Source organism: Montipora foliosa, chromosome 2 (assembly GCF_036669935.1).
Source record: "Montipora foliosa isolate CH-2021 chromosome 2, ASM3666993v2, whole genome shotgun sequence".
Taxonomy (NCBI): domain Eukaryota; kingdom Metazoa; phylum Cnidaria; class Anthozoa; order Scleractinia; family Acroporidae; genus Montipora; species Montipora foliosa.
Window position 1 is genome coordinate 44,266,010 of NC_090870.1, and position 17,500 is coordinate 44,283,509.

The 17,500-nt window shown below is 37.1% G+C and overlaps 1 protein-coding gene across 2 annotated transcripts in view; it reads left to right on the forward strand.

Annotated features, from left to right (window-relative positions):
- The window catches only part of LOC137993236 (histone-lysine N-methyltransferase EHMT1-like), a 48,562-nt gene that overhangs the window by 5,930 nt on the left and 25,132 nt on the right, over window positions 1–17,500 (forward strand). For both annotated transcript variants that reach the window (XM_068838958.1, XM_068838959.1), the window contains exons 2-12: window positions 1,702–1,946; window positions 6,082–6,723; window positions 7,917–7,981; window positions 9,292–9,316; window positions 10,549–10,585; window positions 12,489–12,688; window positions 13,084–13,153; window positions 13,665–13,750; window positions 14,565–14,671; window positions 16,471–16,518; window positions 16,880–16,954. In XM_068838958.1, the coding sequence (XP_068695059.1) occupies window positions 1,712–1,946; window positions 6,082–6,723; window positions 7,917–7,981; window positions 9,292–9,316; window positions 10,549–10,585; window positions 12,489–12,688; window positions 13,084–13,153; window positions 13,665–13,750; window positions 14,565–14,671; window positions 16,471–16,518; window positions 16,880–16,954 (1,590 nt within the window). In that variant the 5' untranslated portion in view covers window positions 1,702–1,711. The remainder of the gene's footprint in view (window positions 1–1,701; window positions 1,947–6,081; window positions 6,724–7,916; window positions 7,982–9,291; window positions 9,317–10,548; window positions 10,586–12,488; window positions 12,689–13,083; window positions 13,154–13,664; window positions 13,751–14,564; window positions 14,672–16,470; window positions 16,519–16,879; window positions 16,955–17,500) is intronic.

Here is a 17,500-nt window from a genome sequence, read left to right on the forward strand (position 1 = left end):
GGTAAAAAAAATCACTTTTTTAGAAATTATCATTTCCCAGGGAAACACTTTTTTAAGGTGAATCTGAAAAATCTGGAATGAGATTAACCCATTGACTCTTGAACTGCCTCTCATTGACGACTAAAATTGTCTGGCGTTAGACAGAGTAAAGTCTGTTAACCCATTGACCTCTGGGAGTGAGACTTAACAGATTTTACTCTGTCTAATTCCAGACAATTTTACTCATCCACTGGGGGGCGTCCTAGGACATTTGATGTGTCAATGGGTTAAGTCTCGCTCCCAGTGGTCAGTGGGTTAAGAATCCACGTAGAGTATGGATTTATGGATTCATTCACTTGAAAAGCATAGCATCCAATCAAGTCTGCGCCACTCTCATTATTTGCTGTCTCGGGCCCAGTTATTAAAAAGCTGCTTGGCATTGATCTGGGATTAAAACAATATAGATAGATAGATTTGTAAATAGAAAAAGCCTGAACAATGTGCCAGTAATCTAATGATGAAGGAAAAAAGGCCTTAGTGAAATTTGAAGGTAGATAGATGGATAGATAGATACTTTAGATAGAGTAGACAGATCTGGGTTCGTATGGGTCATGGAAAACCTGGAAAGTCATGGAATTTAGGAATTTCATTTTCCAGGCCTGGAAGATGATGGAATTTTATGGTGAGCCATGGAAAGTCATGGAAAATTATAATTATTATAAATGGTAGATTTATTATTGCAGCTGTCAAAGCAAGGATAAAATGAAATAAAGATGAGTTTCTATCAAACAATCAGATTTTTGGTGGACAGAGGTTGTTAATTTATTCAAATTTGAACTGAGTTATGTCAGACAATATCCTAAAATGAGGATAGTTTTGAAAAATTTATTACTTGGCAGCTTTTAAAACTTTAGGTTATGGAAACCTAGAGAAGGTCATGGAAGAAGTCATGGAAATTGATGGAATTTGAAGAGCTTAAAACAGTACAAACCTTGTAGATAGATAGATAGATGTAGATAGATGTAGATGGATGTACATGTAGATAGATGTAGATAGATGTAGGTAGATAGATAGATAGATAGATACATGTAGATAGATAGATACTTAGATAGATGAAGGTAGATAGATAGATAGATGTAGGTAGATAGGTAGGTTAGGTTGGTAGGTACGTGTTGGTAGAAATACAGACACAGGTATATGTGTAGATGTATATAGTAGTCCCATCACAGCTAAGAGTAACTGCAATGATATTTTAATAAGTGTTCAGCATTCCAATGTTAGGTACTGTAACTTACTGGGTCATTTTACAGTTGTTTGCTCAGTGGCCTAGCCTATGAATGGCTTTGAGGCTGCCGGTGATCTTGTATTGATACAGACCTTGCTGCTTTTGTCATGTAAATGGTGTTGTTGTAATTCTAATTAGTCTACATTAGCATTAGAATAGCACAAAAGGTTTGTGTCAAAACAGGGTCACTGGCAGCCTCGATTCCATTCTTAGGTGAGGTAACTTAGCTACAACTGTAAAATGGTCTATTGGGCTTGGAGCAACTGGGCCCTGGACATAAATTTTAAATCCTGAAAAAAGTGAGACTCAAGTCAAATGTTATGAAGGATGCTGATCATTATGTCCAATGTACATTGGGTCTACATGTATGTTAGCTTCAACAGTAATCATTTAATGGCCTTCACTGTTACGCTGAGTTAAAATTGTTTTTGAATCAGAGTTTGCTAGATGATGGATTTCAATGGTAATCATCGTCACCATGCCTATGCTCCACCAGCAGTTGGTCGTTTTTATCCCAGATTTCCGGCAAGAGAGTGGCATCCGCAAGACCATGGCCCCTTTCCTAATGCCTTTGGTAAAGGACAGAGAGGTCAATTCTCAGTCAGAGGAAGAGGATCGCATCGATCAGGAGAAAGAAAAATATACCGCTCTCCAATGGATCGTGTTAGATTTGGAAGACCCAGTGAGTGACCTTTAAATTTGAGATACATGTCACAACAAAGAGCATTTCCATTGTGGTTCCAAGGTAGACAAATCAATCAACCCTTGGGAAACTATGGGGTAGCTGTACAATAGCAGCTGGAGATGGCTTCCGACCCAGACTCCTTGTAGAGATTGTGAAACAAGCCATTTCACACCCTAAAGGTTAATGTATGATCATGAATTTTCTGGAGTTTTGTGATGGTAGGGCAGTGGAGAACTGGCACAATGAGGGGTTACATGTATATAATGATTCTTTCTCCAGTGATTCTTATTTTAAGTACCTTTTGTGGAAGTAAAGTTGATGTATTAATATCTTGCTTGGTAATTGACTTTCTAAAAGTAACCTTTTACTTGTACTCAGCATCATTTGTGTGGTGCATGTTTTGAGAGCTCTCAGTTTGACGCCTATGAAACCCAGCCTTCGTTCAACTTGCAAAATTAATACAATGAGAGAAGAGCATTGAATGACAAGTTCTTGAAAACTTTGAAGACAAGAGGAAGTTGTACAGTCATAACTCTAACAGGGGAAGGAAGACTTCTTCTTGGAACATGGGAAATAGCAAGGAAGTACAGTATGTGTGTGGTTGTGCACAATCATGGACCCTTGCTGGTCCACATTATTTTTTGGTTTTGAAGATTCCAGGGCGGGACTTAAGATTTTCTCTGCCATTCTTGTCATTATAGAACTTAAACATGGCTCTATCAGCAGCACTTATGCATGTACTTGTAGCACTTCTTTGTTCCATTAATTTACTGTTATGGGCTTTTGAAAAATGAACAATTACAGATTTGGGACTGTGTTATTTAGCTTTTTTAATGTGTCAGTTATTCCCTTCAGCCTTATTCCCTTCCAAAATTGCAGTTGTCCCATGTTCTCACAGTTTTTTTCTTACCGTGTTGGAGTTTCAGTGCGTTGATTTGCTTATAAAGTAAGGGTATATAGATTGTACACTGTATGTAATATAATTTCTTTTCAACAAATTTTTCCAACTGAGTTCACAATCCGTCAGAGTGGGAAAAGCAGTGGAAATAACAGTAAACCTTAAGTTAATCATTATAATAGCTTAACTGCCCAACATGTGTGCTCTTCCTTCTTTATCTTCTCAATGTGGTATTTGATTGTTCTTGAACACGTTCCCTGCCCTCTTCAATGGTAAACGAGTCACCAATCATAGTAGACTGATTTTTATCTACAAAGCTTTCTGTCAAAAAACCACACATGTCCAAACACTGATCGCTTTCTCCCTTTGCCATCACAACACATTGCCCTTGCTAATTTTGTAGCAGTATTTACCTCTTGCTGTACTATGTAATACAATTTCATTATGTTGGAGGAAGTATCTGAGAAAAGACAAGAATTTTGTCCAAACTTCAAATTCTGAGTGCTCATGAATAGTGTAAAGAGCCCATATGATAAAATGCTTATTGACTGGCCCTCCCGCTCAGTCAATAAGTACATATTTTCCTTGCACTTTTCCAATAAATCACCAGAGTCAAATGGCTTACTCACAGGCTGGTCTGTTGATTAGAGATTGATTTGCAGAGTACTTGGGTTGTCTTTTCAATTTATGTGCTTGACTGTTTCCTGTGGAACGCCTTGTCCATGCTTTATTCTCTAGTCTCTTTATTGCTGCACTTGTGACTTGGCAAACTGTGCTGATGTGGGTGGGATTTGTTTGACTCAGGCAATTCTCAACACCTAAACTCAGATTTCAATCTTGAGTAGTAATAACAGTTGGCAGTGGTTCTGGTATGTCACTTTGGTACAACTGTGTGGCACAAATCCTGCTTTTCTCATGATTTTCTTTCTTCAATATTTTCTTAGTTTTTCGTCCTGGTTTATTGTATACCACATTTCCCCTTTTATTTTGGGTAAGGCCCAGAAATAAAAATTATCACTAATATCATTGCTTTTGGCAATTCCTAAAAAGCTTTTTTCCACAAATAGTTTTCTTGTTCCTCCGTTATGAAATTAGCTTTGTGCAACTTTCTCTTTCGTTTGGAAATTCAAAGCAAAACTGAAACTTCTAAAGCCTGGTTTTCACTAGTGATGCAAGCACAAATGCAAGCGGGGTTGACGCAAGGATAAGCACAAGCACAAGGATCGAGATTTGTTGTGTCTTGCCAATTATAGCACTCGTTCCAGGTTCCCTGCATCTGAGCATTTAAACAAAATGGCGGATGCGGTGGTTGATTTTGATGCTTCTGTCGACGTTCATTTTCACTAGCATAAGCTGCTTATGCTTGTACTTGCGCTTGTGCTTGTGCTTGTGTCCCTAGTGAAAATCTGAGGCTTAAATGTACACGTTGTCTTTCAAAAGTTACATTGTACTTTCGCTTACATTGCACATAAAAATGTTTGAATGCTACCTATCATTGCATGTAAAGTCTTCCCTGGACACTCTTGGGTGTCTTCTCTTGCGACTTCGTAAAGAAATCAGGCCTGCCTTTTTTATCAATGGCTCACCAGTAGTACTGCTGTGTTCTCTCAACCCACCACTGACTGAAAACTTTCACTACCCACGCCCATTCGGCATCTTTGCAGCTTATACCCAACTGTCTTTAAACTTCTCGCTTTTTAAGGAGGATTGATGAAAGCATTGAATCTTCTCTTCATCTTACAGGGCTGTTGCTTCTGGCGTTTCTAAAACAAGGGTAAGGGTAAGACCAAGGGTGTAAGGATACAAATACAGGAAGTATCCTTAACATGCATAGAAGCTAACCTTACGCCTAAAAACTTTTGTTTAGGCCTAATTAGGCCTAAGGTTAGCTTTTACGCATGTTTAGGATACCTCCTGCATTTGTATCCTTACCCTTACCCCCACCCTTGGTCTTACCCTTACCCTTGTTTTAGAAACGCTGTGTTGCTTCACAGTGACGAGATAATATCCCTCTGCTCATACTATTTCATCCTGGGGATTTATTGGCAAACCCACATCCTTCTCTAATGTGTAAAATAAGATAACACAGTCATCTTCTTTTCACTTTCACCAATTCCCATTTCAGAGGTTCAAAATAACGCTTTTTTTAATCTCCACCATTTTGATAGTCGGTGACAGGCAACAGAACATGATCAGCAAATGGTTTTTCAGCCGTCATGGCACATGTCTAATCCCACCAAACTCTCAGCTGTAACATTTGCACAACAAGAACCTTTTTTGAGATCCTGAACAATGACAGTATCAATAACGTCTTGAAAAGAACTCTCTGTATGTAGTTTATATCAAAATTAAGGGTGTCTTGAAAACAAAGACCCCTAAGGACTCCCTAAGACCCCAAGACTCGAAAATGAAGAAGAGTAACCCAAAACCCTCAACTTGGCTAACCCTAGGCCTAAAAACAAACTTTACACCTAGTTAGGCCTAGGGTTAGACAAAATGAGGGTTTTGAGTTATTTTCTTCGCTTTCGAGTCTTAGGGTCTAAGGGGTCTTTGTTTTCAAGACACCCGAAAATTAATTAATGTTTTTGTGCTATAGTTCTTAGAGTTTTTGCTCTCATGTCGTTAAGACAGATTGGCCCTTCTTGATATGGTCAGTTACTCTACTCAAACCAACCACTGACTTAGAATTTTGTTGAAAGCCCTTTTTGTTCCCTAGTAGTTCCTAGAAATAACATCTGGGACAGTGGAACATTTTAAAACTGTAAGAAGATAATGAAAAGAAATTTTGTATTTTTTAATTCTGTCAGTCGTGTTGGTTAAGGTGCTGTAAGTTACACTGCACAATTTTTCGTGCAACTTGCTTCGCAACGGCAGGGCAAAACAAGTTGCGCAAATCATTGCCCAATGTAACATACCCTGCAACGGCCAAAAATGTTGCAAGACCAGTTCAGAAACCCTAGGGGAAAGTAGAATTGAGTTCTATTTTCCACTATGGTTGTAACATTTTAAGCATTTCACAGTGTAGCATCTGCCCTGCAACTTGTGTCGCAAATCGAAAATGTTCCTTTTACCTCATGTGATCATCGCGAAACGAGACAAGTTGCATGGAATATGTTTCTCAGTGTAACACTCGTAAAACAACTTGTTTCGTAATGTGAGAACCTTTGTGGAAATGGCACGAAAAATTGCACAGTTTATAAACAGTGCCTTTAGACTCAGTTTTTTTATTTGTAGGTCAATCAACCCCTTCAAATGTTTTATCATTTCCATCAACAAGCTCCACAAGAATTCCAAACAATGTTAGCAACCCAAAAACAAAGACAACAGAATTTCCAGGCACATCTAAGGAGATGAGTGTCATTTATTGTGCTGCACAGAGTGAAACACTTTCAAGTTCAAAAGTTAATAGTGATTTGTCATGCAAAGATAAGGAGCTTTTCACCTCAGACGTTAGAAGCCCTTCCATTGCGAAAGTAGTACCCTTTAGTCACCAGCCATCAGTAAGCAGTGGAACATCTTCAGTTGGCACATCCAAACCTTCACCAGTGGAGAAAGTCTGTTCTAACACAATTTGTCAAAATGAGCCTGAAAGCCCAACTGTCTCCTCCACTTGCCATTCACTGACAAGTCTCTGCAAAGTTAACCTTGCAGGTGAACATTGTCATGCTTCGAAGGATGGTCTCATGACTGTTTGTGCCCGTGATGAGGATGGTCACCTGCAACCCATTTTTACGACCATTTGTAGTTGCCAGCTTAGGAAGCGTGCTTTAAAATATGCCGACAAAGGAACTACAAGAGGTGATTCTATAGTTATAGACTCGGATGAGGAAGAAGACAGCAAGAGCAATATTGCCACTATCAAACTTGTTAATGAAGGTATTTGTTTTAAATGGTACAAAATGTATTTAATCGTTTTGATATATCTGTGATCTTGCAGAGAGGCAGAAAAACTTAGAACTTAATTTGACAAATAAGATGATAATCTTGCATAAGAATCAATTTTGTAAAACATTTTACTAGAAAGATTATTGATGAAAGTAATATGATGTCTCACTGAGCTCACGTCATCATTGTCAAATATAAGGAAACTAACACAAGTTGAACTTAGTATAAATGGAGGTGTAAAAAAGTAAGGATAAACAAGTAAATGTTGTGAGAAGCTTGAGTTTCTTATAAAAATGTGCTTTTAATCTGAAAGAAAAGGACCAAACTCAGCACTCAAGGGGAAATCAATTTGTACAAAAGTTCTTGTTTAAATTATTTTCCAAAATCTTTTTGCTTGCATTTCAGCATGTCAGTAATTTGCATGCTTCAATTTACTGGTATTTATTAATATACACTGCACCTTTTCACACAGTATACATCCATTTGTGCCAATTTTTTTTTGCATTTGATGATAAAACGAAACCTCCACTAAAACAAGAATACAACTTCAAAATATTTAACATAATGTTTACAATCAAAATTGTTCAAACGTTTTCCAATGGAATCATTTGTATCCGAAGTACATGAATTTCAAAAACGCTTGTTTTGGATTTCAAATTTCCTGGGCGCCGCCATCTTGAATAATATTATTGTGACGTGTTATGGTTGCTCTTTTGTATTTGCACAAAGAGCTTTTGTTTTAAAACAATAGGGCAACCATGATACGTCACAATTATTCAAGATGGCGGCGCCCAGGAAATTTGAAAACCAAAACAACCGTTTTTCAAATTTATTTATTTTGGATACAAACGCTCCCATTGGAAAACATTCGAACAATTTTGATTATGGCATTATGTTAACTATTTTAAAGATATATTCCTGTTTTAGTGGAGGTTCCCTTTAATTGTTCTTTTAAAATGATGATCTACTAACAGATTTAACTCAAAACAATAATCTACAGGAACTATGAGTGTAAAGGTGTTGCTTAGAAGTTTTAGTTTCAAAAGTGAGATTTGGAAGCCTTTCGTACAATGTAAAAATAAGAAAGAGTTGGTAACAAAGTACATGTTATCTGTACAAGTAATAGAATTTGTGGGAATTCTTAAATTGCAACTTGACTGAGACCTTTTAATTCCTTGATGCAGGTGCAGATGAAGTGTTACCGAGCACCGTTTCTCCAAGTGATTCGCTGAATGGTGAAGGGGAACCTGTAAGTTAAGCTGTTCAGCAAATTAGTACTCCTGTTCATTGTAGTGTACATGAATTCTCAACTTTAACGCAAGTTAAATGTCGAGTAGATTAGCCCTAGATGACCCCTTTAATATTGCTCTTGGGAAATTTTGGCAGATTGGTCTTTTAGCTTACCTGAGCTTTTAATATAGATTTTACATGAGGGTGTTAATCTCCTTTTCTCCTTCTCCTTCACTGAGCCCCACCTCCTTCATAAATGAAGGTTCTTGCAGTAAATATATAAACAAATAATAAAATAACAAAATGAAAATAGGTACTCTAAAAAAGACACAATACATCTCAGCAGCTTACTTCAAACCTGTTTCCAGGTAGACCTCACCATGCAATTGTGCAGTCGATCAAATAAGATGTAATGCACTTTCCTGTTTGTCCAAGATCTAAATGTAAACTCTTGTTAATGACTGTCATACCATTCTCATATTGTCAGTTATGGGAATTTTATTATAAAACCCGTAAGTGATAAATTTCTTTATTCTCATCACCTGTGTGCTTGAAAATGTACTGATCTTGCAAGGAGGAAATAAATATCAATCACATTCTTGGAAGTGAAAGGGCAAAGGTTTCTCTTCTTTTTACCTTGGTCCTTTTGGCTGCGGTGGACTCGTGGTCATTGTGCTCGACTCCGGATTGGGTGGTCTGGGTTGGGGTCCTGGCCAGGGACATTGTGTTGTGTTCTTGGGCAAGACACTTTACTCTCACAGTGCCTCTCTCCACCCAGGTATATAAATGGGTACCGGCAAAAATGCTGGGGGTAACCCTGTGATGGACTAGCGTCCCATCCAGGGGGGAGTAGAAATACTCCTAGTCGCTTCATGCTACAGACATGCTGCAGCAGATAAAAAAGGGAGGTAACCCATGAAACAGATCAACAGAGTTGTTCAGTTAGCGGGATGATGCATGAAGAGGGATTGGGGTTCATGGAAGTTGGGTTTAATCAAATTTATATCATGATAAGTTTCAGAATGCACTCGTTTGCTTGAAGATGTCATTCTTCCAAATCTGTCGTAGTCCATGTTCATTAAATTCCTCATTTCTAAAAGCTTACATTGTCTAGCCCATTTCCACCTGATTGACTTTTATATAATAATTATTGTACAGTTGATTGACCAAGATCCAATGCACCCTGTACAGGACTGAGAATTTAATGTTGCTCTCAAGCCTAAAAAATGGGAAATGAAAGGGAACTATACCATGATTTTTGTGAGATACATGTATTTGTTTGCAATTATTCTTAAAATTAAGAACACTATCAACTTCATTACTTTTCAGAGTTTCCAAGAAACACCAAGAAAAAGTATGAATGCAAGCATTAAATTAAAATAATATTATTGATAACTGTGTTCATATCGGCCAAGAACTGGTGCACTCATGTTTCCTTTAAAAAGGCGTTACCTTTGTAATTGTCTATTTATTTCAAGAAAAAGAATAATTCTCATTCTACTGGTGTAGCCCTTTTTGTAGAATGTCTCTTTGCACAGGTACTTCTCAAATTCATTCAATTGTGATTTACTAAAAAAAAAACCCAGTCATTAAGTTTTTAATAGTAAATTGTTTCTACCGTGAGAAAGATCCATATTTTATAAAATCTGCCTAACAAAAATGGCAGATCCTGTCAATGTAAGAAAATCATCTTCCTGTTCTGTGGAGAACAGAAATAGACATGGCATACAACCAATGATTTTAATAACAACCTTTATGAAGGACAAAACTACTACATGCTGATTAGCTGAGACAGCATATTTTATTAATTTTGGAATTGCCCCGGGCAAACTTACTCTCATTATTTTCATGCAGTAAATGTTTTTTTTAGCAGGGCTTGTTTCATTAGGTCTAGATAGCAGCAACAATATAGATATTCGTATAAACATAACAACTTTCTTTAATTTTCCAGACATGTTTCGACGGTACATCCGTCATCTTCAGTGTTACATATTTTGAAATCGCCGTTGAATTTAAAGCGCGCGCGATCTTACAAACTTCGTTACATTGCGTTGTCAATATTGCGTATTAAATCAAAACAGAACAAAACAAAAATTTAAATGAGTGACGCTTAGTTCCTTACAGGGAGAGAGTCAGGTTAATGTGTTTCACCTGCTGGTTGAGATCGGGCTTCTCCCATTTTATATACATGGATTCCTTAAGCTTCACTTGGTACTTAGTGGCTGCAGAGTCCAGGATCTCGAAGCAATCCTGTGTGCAGGATGCCTTACAAGACTCTGATCTCTGCAGATGTTTAAAAACGTTCGAAGATCTGTCTCGCTTGTTTCATTGCTTTTGCATTGTACAAAAATAAAATTTCATTCAGCGGATTCGTGCGTTTTACGATTCCTTGAGACTAACTGAACCCACTTCCTACAAAATTGTGCAACAGCATGCATTTTTGACCTTAATAAAAGAATTTGCCCTTATAATAAACAAGTAATCGCATGTTTCCTCGTAAAATTACCAAACTTATTTCTACTATAACAAGAATGTATGGATTTCAGACTTTCCTAATACAGGTGTATTTACTTTTTCTGTTATCAGGAGCAAAAATGAGCACAACAAACGTTGCAGAAAAGATGTAAGTTTGTAAAAAGATCTAAAAGATCCGTTTCCAATTGTTGAAAGGCGGGATACTTTATCCAGAGGATTAGTCACTCTCAATAGTATGAAAAGTAATATACTTTTTTTTTCTCAACGCATGAGCGGGCAGAATTCAACAAATCCTGCAATCTGATTTTCTCATCTGGCCCGCTCATGGCGGGCGGAATCCTAGCCTTAGTTGAGCTTGTGTGATGACCTTAAATTTCCATGTTTTTTTGACACCGAACCCGTGTACATACAGAAATTACCTTTTAGAAGACAAGAGGTTTGGAAATAGAATTCAATAAAAAATATGTCTCTTTGAAACGTTCAGTTTGTAAGTCGCCGGCGGCCTCGGGCATCACTTTTTGGCTATACGGACCTGCCAGCTGGTAAATAACATATATTTATGCTAATCGTAGCCTAAACGTAGGTACACGCCTTAACTTGGACGTGCTTTGAGTGTGCATATTCGTGCTCACGTGAGCAAATTTTTATTTTATTTTAATTTTAACAATAGACAAATTAATTAACAATGTTTTACAATAATGAACTACAACAAATTAACTATTAAGAAATTAAAGATTGAAGGGTGGATTTTTATGTTAGGATAAAACGCCTTACATTATAAATAGCTAAAAAGAGAGAGACAAACAGACACAACAACAACAACAACAAACAATACAACAACAGGCGAATAGGCTTATCGAGTTGGTATGAGCACCTATTTCTTTTTAAAATAGTCTTTCGTGTTTTTAATTTTCCTTTCTGTTTCGCAACAATGCCCTTTACCTAATTTACTCAATTATTTTGTTATCATTGGGAAATTGTTTTTGTGGGACTGCAGAAGAAGCCAAATTAATCCAGAAATTACTGGGTTTAAGAACAAAATTGTTCTCAAGTACGTGAGCAAATACTGGATGCTCTGCAACCTGTAGGATAGTGACTTATCCACAGGATAAAATTGTCTAGCCTTTGAACAACTGAGACCTGACACTTTGTCTAAGAGTAGCAAGAAGTCATTACTGTGCAGTGTGGTGTTCTTGGACACAACAGATCAATGGTCAGATCAGAGAAGCAAAGGATTGAGAAATAAATTCTTTACTTGTTGACGTAAATTAACTCTGGCTTGGGTCAGGTCTCTCTATGCATCGCTTGCAACAAAAATCTACCCACAATTTGAGAAGCTACGTTTTGGGTATCAAAATACAATATTCTTCAAAGAAGAAAGGTGTACGAATTATGTGAAACATGCAACGGTTACAGGGACTTTAAACTGTTGATAGCATTGTTGTAGCAATTGACTAGTCGTATATTCAAGGTTCAAAAGAAATGGGCATCAATGGAAAAATATGCCTTGCGAGCTTTTAAAATATGTTTTTGTCACTGTCAAGTCATATTTTGTTGTGGTGATGTAGCATTTTTGCGGCCTGTGTGATAAATCTAACCTTACTAAATCAGGGGCACCCAACGAGAATATAGTTCAAAACCACTTAAAAGTAGCATTGTTAAACGTATTTTAGTATTTAAACGGTAGATATAGGCATATTTTTATCCCATAAAAATTTTTCATCTGTTCGGATTTCCTAGCTGAAAGTCTAGCGATCCGAAAATTATAGGTATCAAAACTTACCTTTTCGAAAATTTCAGCCAGAAAAAAGGCTCCCGAAAATTATAGGTGACGTTTTTAGGGTAAAAATCCCGTTAAAAATGGGCAATTATACCATTTTTCAGATTTTCGAAAATCCTAAGAGAGGCAGGCAAGCAAGAAATTTTACAACAAATGTTCCGAAAATTCAAGATTTCAAATCGTTTTCCGAACAGATATTTTGCGAAAATTGACGTTGGGTGCCCCTGACTAAATGTGGTCAGATGATTAATTTACTTTTGATGACAAACAGATCTTTTCCGGTTGATAAAGCTACAACTGCTGGTAATGACCCAGAAGAAACAGGCAAATCAAGTAATGGCACATGTACAGAGACAATGGCAGGAACACTGGCAAAGATTGTAGAAGGGGTGCAACAGAATCTTCGTGAAGGATGCAGTAGCTCAACGTCATCTGATTCATTACTTCCATTGTCATCAAGCAATTTAATAGGTATTATTTTGAATGAACGATATTGTAATCTTATGGAATTTCATGAAGGGCTTTTGGATGCCCAAATGCATTTAAATGAAAGTTCTTATTTTGCTAGGAGGGGAGCTTTAAGCAGGATGAAAAAAAAAAAACGGTTTAAAATGAGATTCCTTACTGTTAATTGGAATACGTTTTTCATCTAGTGGTTTTAAAATGTACCAACTGAAATGATTTGATTACCTTGAATTCTCATTTCTGTACAAAACACTAACATCATTCCAGGGACACTTTCGGGCTTGTGTTCCCAAGAAAGTCCTTGTATTGCGGTCACCAAAAATGATTCTTACGTTGCAATCATGAGAATTTATTCACATAGATTGCAGTTGTTTTTGTTAAAAATCGTATTTCGTTTGCAGAGGATGCTCCACTGTTGTCAAATCCACAGATTCTTCAAAGACTTCTGGATGAATGTAATGAAATAGCCAAGTAAGTCATTTCAATGAACCCCGCCAAAGGAAAGAAAGGAAAAAAGGAAAAGAAAAACGGAAACGAATTTCAGAGAAGAGTTTATACGATGACAGTTAAAAGCTATGCATTGCATCTCCATGTTCGAAGCAAAGAGTATAGAGCTTTTGATACAAGTAAATCTGCATTGACTTTCTGTTTTATTATGCAGTGCATCTTTTAAAGGTGTCTTCATTAATTGTTTTATTTTATAATCGTGTACATGTTATAATGGCATTGTATGATGTGTTGAGCAGTGCTTTCTCACAAGAAAACCATCCGTCAACTTTAGGAGAGGGAAAAAGTATCAGAAGGTTCTCATGGTATTTTGGGTCCAAGTTTTAGACGCATTTAGACAGCCAGGCGGGAATCTCTATAAATTATGCAAACGTCGTTTTCTGATTCGCATAAATGCAGAGTAATTTCCGCAGAAGCTACTTGTAGGAGATGGTTTTATGCGTTTATAACAGAAAGCTCGTCATTTATCTTTCAGACCATTTAACAAATTAAAAGTATCCTCCAGGAATCTTTTGACAGCAGCAAAGGAGTGCAACGTTCATAAAGTTCTTGCCTTGTTGGGTTAGTGTTTTAATAATATTACACTGAGGAAATACTTAAAATACATGTGTGGCGGCACTCAATTTGCGTTTATTTTCATTTCCCGAGGAATAATGCAAAAGTGTTCATGAAAACATAGACACTGTATTTAAACATATCTTGCTAGCTTGATGTTTTCGGAGTTTAAAACAAAGTGATATCTTGAGAAGGGTCAAATTTGCGTGGACCATTCGTACAATAGCTCGAAATTGCGACCAATTGGTCTAAAATACAGTCGCATTTGCAACTAGTTTTTACAATCGCAGTTAGCACTGGCCATTTTGTCGCTACTTTTGCTAAAATAAAGAAATGAAAAAATCATTTTGATCCTCGCCGTTAATTTTCGTTCACATACATATTCGCCATTTTCAGCGGTTTCTTTACCCAAGTATTGTGGGCTCGTACTTTGTCTTGCTAAACCGCTGGCAACACAACTTTGCTACGAAAATCTTGTAATTTCGACTGGAGTTTTTGAGCCCTGCCGTTTATTGGATAATTAATTTAAAGAGTGAGGGACATTCTATACTATCTGCTTTCTTTTCATGATAAGTTTTGAAAGGGCCTTTCCCTGCGTTTTGACAGAGATAATAACACATTTACTCCAATTGTTGAAACGGGTTTGAGCCACCTTAAGCGTAAATAGGAGAGTTTTGGGCAAAGCAAAGAAAAAAATTCAAGTTTAGGAATATATAGTTTATACATTTGGTGGTTATTCATAGTGATGCTAATGATGAGTATAAAGCGTTAATGGTTTTCTTTCTTGGTGTTCATAAATGTGCTTGCGTGTTTTGTTTAGTGGAAGGATGTGATCCAAACCAGCAAGTTGCAAAATCAAAGGGAAAGACAGCCATGCACGCTGCAGCCGCAGGCGGATATGTTGATATCATCGCTTGTTTAAGACTGGTAAAACCTCTAAATAACAGGCAAAAAGTAATCGTTAAGAACCTTTGTTTATACATTGCACTTCATGACCTTTGAAAAGTTGTGGGGCCTTGCATGAAAGGTAAGAGTTCCAATCAGCACATTGGCATGAAGAAACTCTTCTGGAAATTGGAAGCAACCAGTTCAAGAAATAAAATTTGAATCCCTATTGGATAAAAAAAATCGGGATATAATGCTCATGAAAAGAGTTTTGCGCCAAAATCCTTAGCCGTATGGAGACTTATATACCAGTCAAATCGAAGCTTCCAACATACCCCCCCCTCCCCTGGGCATTTGACGCCTTTTCTTGCCCGGGGGGGGGGGGAAATCTGGTCATGTTAGTCTTCCCGGGGGTGGGGCATTTGATCACCACTGAAAGGGGGTGGAGAATTTGATCGGTAGCCTCGATTTCATGTTACGTTTCCACGTGGGTTGATAAATTATGGCGGAGACAAACTTTGATGAATTCAAAGGAAAAGATTGCGAATTCGTGGCGGTTTGGTTGAAACCAAAGGTCTACACAAGCTTTGTTCCGTATTTGAAGGTATTAAGAACCATTTTATATTATCTTTGAATATTAGAAATATAAATATCTTAAATTGTATTTACAATAAACAATAATGCAATACAATACCTCGCCTGATACGATTTGACCGACCCGGTGTATTTATAAATATTTTAATACATTTGCGACGATTGATATGTAGCGTAAAAAATTAATAATGGAAAGAATGTATGGAATGTATTTAAGTGTTGTTGCATGAAACTCCGTAGCATTCAGTTTATAAAAATGATTTTAGCCGCTGCTGGTGAAATAGTCGTGAGTTCATCGACGATGTTTGACTTGATGTGTTTATATGAAATATGCCCAGAATCTTTTCTTTAGCTTTTTATAATATTGGATGCGAAGCATTTGCTATATTTTCTTCAACAACTGAAGGCGTCTCAGCCGCCTTTCTTTCATCAGGACCTGGAACAATCGATGAAATCGATAATCGATGGAAATCGGAAACAATCGATGACAATCGATATCAATTAATCGATTGATGAAAATTTTTGTGATTATTGGTAATCGATTATCAATATCAATCGATAATCGATGAGAATCGATCAATTAACATAATAGGTTGTTATCAATATGCAATATCAATCGATTACCTATTTAGTCAAACATTTTAATTGTCAATTTCATGGTGTACTAATAAAGTTACACATTTGCGTCCCAGGTCAGTTGAATCTTTCAATGAACTGGAAGCTAAATCGATCAAGTTTGTACTACTGACAACGAGATATGTTAATTGTCTTAATTATTTGTGCTGTTTTTCACGGAGCCACATCGATATTCATCAAACTTTGCTACTGAGGTTTAAATATAATATACGATCTGCTTACACTCCTGCGATACCTGAATATACGGAGACATGAATTTAGTGTCGATCGATGGCAATCGATGAAGTTCGCGACCACTTAAGTGTGATTATCGATTGTCATCGATTGATCCATTGATTTTCCAATCATTTTCATCGATTGTTGAGGCCCTGTTTCATCCATGTGCCAGTGACACTTGACCAAATAAACCATGAATCCTTGACTTTTTTCCTTTCTGCTCACGCCACTCTCTCGACCGGTCTAAACCGGTTTTTTTGCTTTGTCGACGCCAGTCACTGCGTTCCCGCTCCAACACCATGACCCTTTGGTTCTTCTTGAAGTGCAATGTTATTAAATACACAATCCTTCATATAAGCTTTAATTTTTACCTATTATACACTCTTTATCTTAAGGGTGGATGTGACTTGAATCTGTTGGACTACGACAACCGAACACCTCTGGTAGGAACTTAAAATAGTTTTGAATTTTTACAGACGCTCGTTACATTGGTCATATTATTCTCACATCAAGCGTTTTTCACCGTGTGGTAAGAGGGCGGTGCCCCTTTCTTTCCTGCTGGTTCTTCCATCAAGCATTACGAACAGTAACAAGCCATTTTGTTTCTTTTTTGTGTTTGTACCTTTTTGAGAACAAATGTTATAATTAAATAGGTCAACATTGGAAAATCTAGACCTCGGTCAATATCGATTTTAGCAATCAAATTTCTTGAATCTCAGTCCTTTTCAGACGCGGCTATTTAATAAACCATTTTAATTGTTCTATTCTCATTCGTCTTATTTTATATTATTATTTTTCTTGTAGTTTGAAGCAGTGAACAATCACAAAGTCAAAGCTGTAGAGTACCTCATTGACTGTGGAGCAAATCTTACATTAACGGTATAAGTATTAGTGTGTTTCCCTTGGGGAACGATGTTCGTTAATAAGTGCTTCAGAAGTACAGACAAAGCTCTTTATCTCATAAGAACTGCAGGGCAAAGGCGTTTCTTTTCGTCATCCACTTGATAGACGCTTCAGCTTGTATAGTTTGTGTACGAATTTGGGACAAAAACGGCAAAAACGTAAGGGGAATTAAATTTGTGTGATATTATTCCAATGTGAACAGATCTGTCTGTACATACCTCTGCACGTGTTATGAACATCGTAAATGATGAAAAAAAACGGAAGTTCAGAACCTGATTTTTTTCTTCTCGTAGCGAACATTCAATGTTATAGTACTCGATTTTCTTTTAATCTAAATTTATATCACAAGTCTGTAAGAACGGACTATAGGGCGGTCCAAATTTGGGAAACCATTCCAGTCAGGAGTGCATGAGTAGGAGCTTGCCTCTCCCATACAAGCCCTATGAGTCAACCTTTGCTCGTATCTTTCTATATTTAGAACGCCACGAGTTCTTCGGCTCTGCACACAATGTATGCAAATTG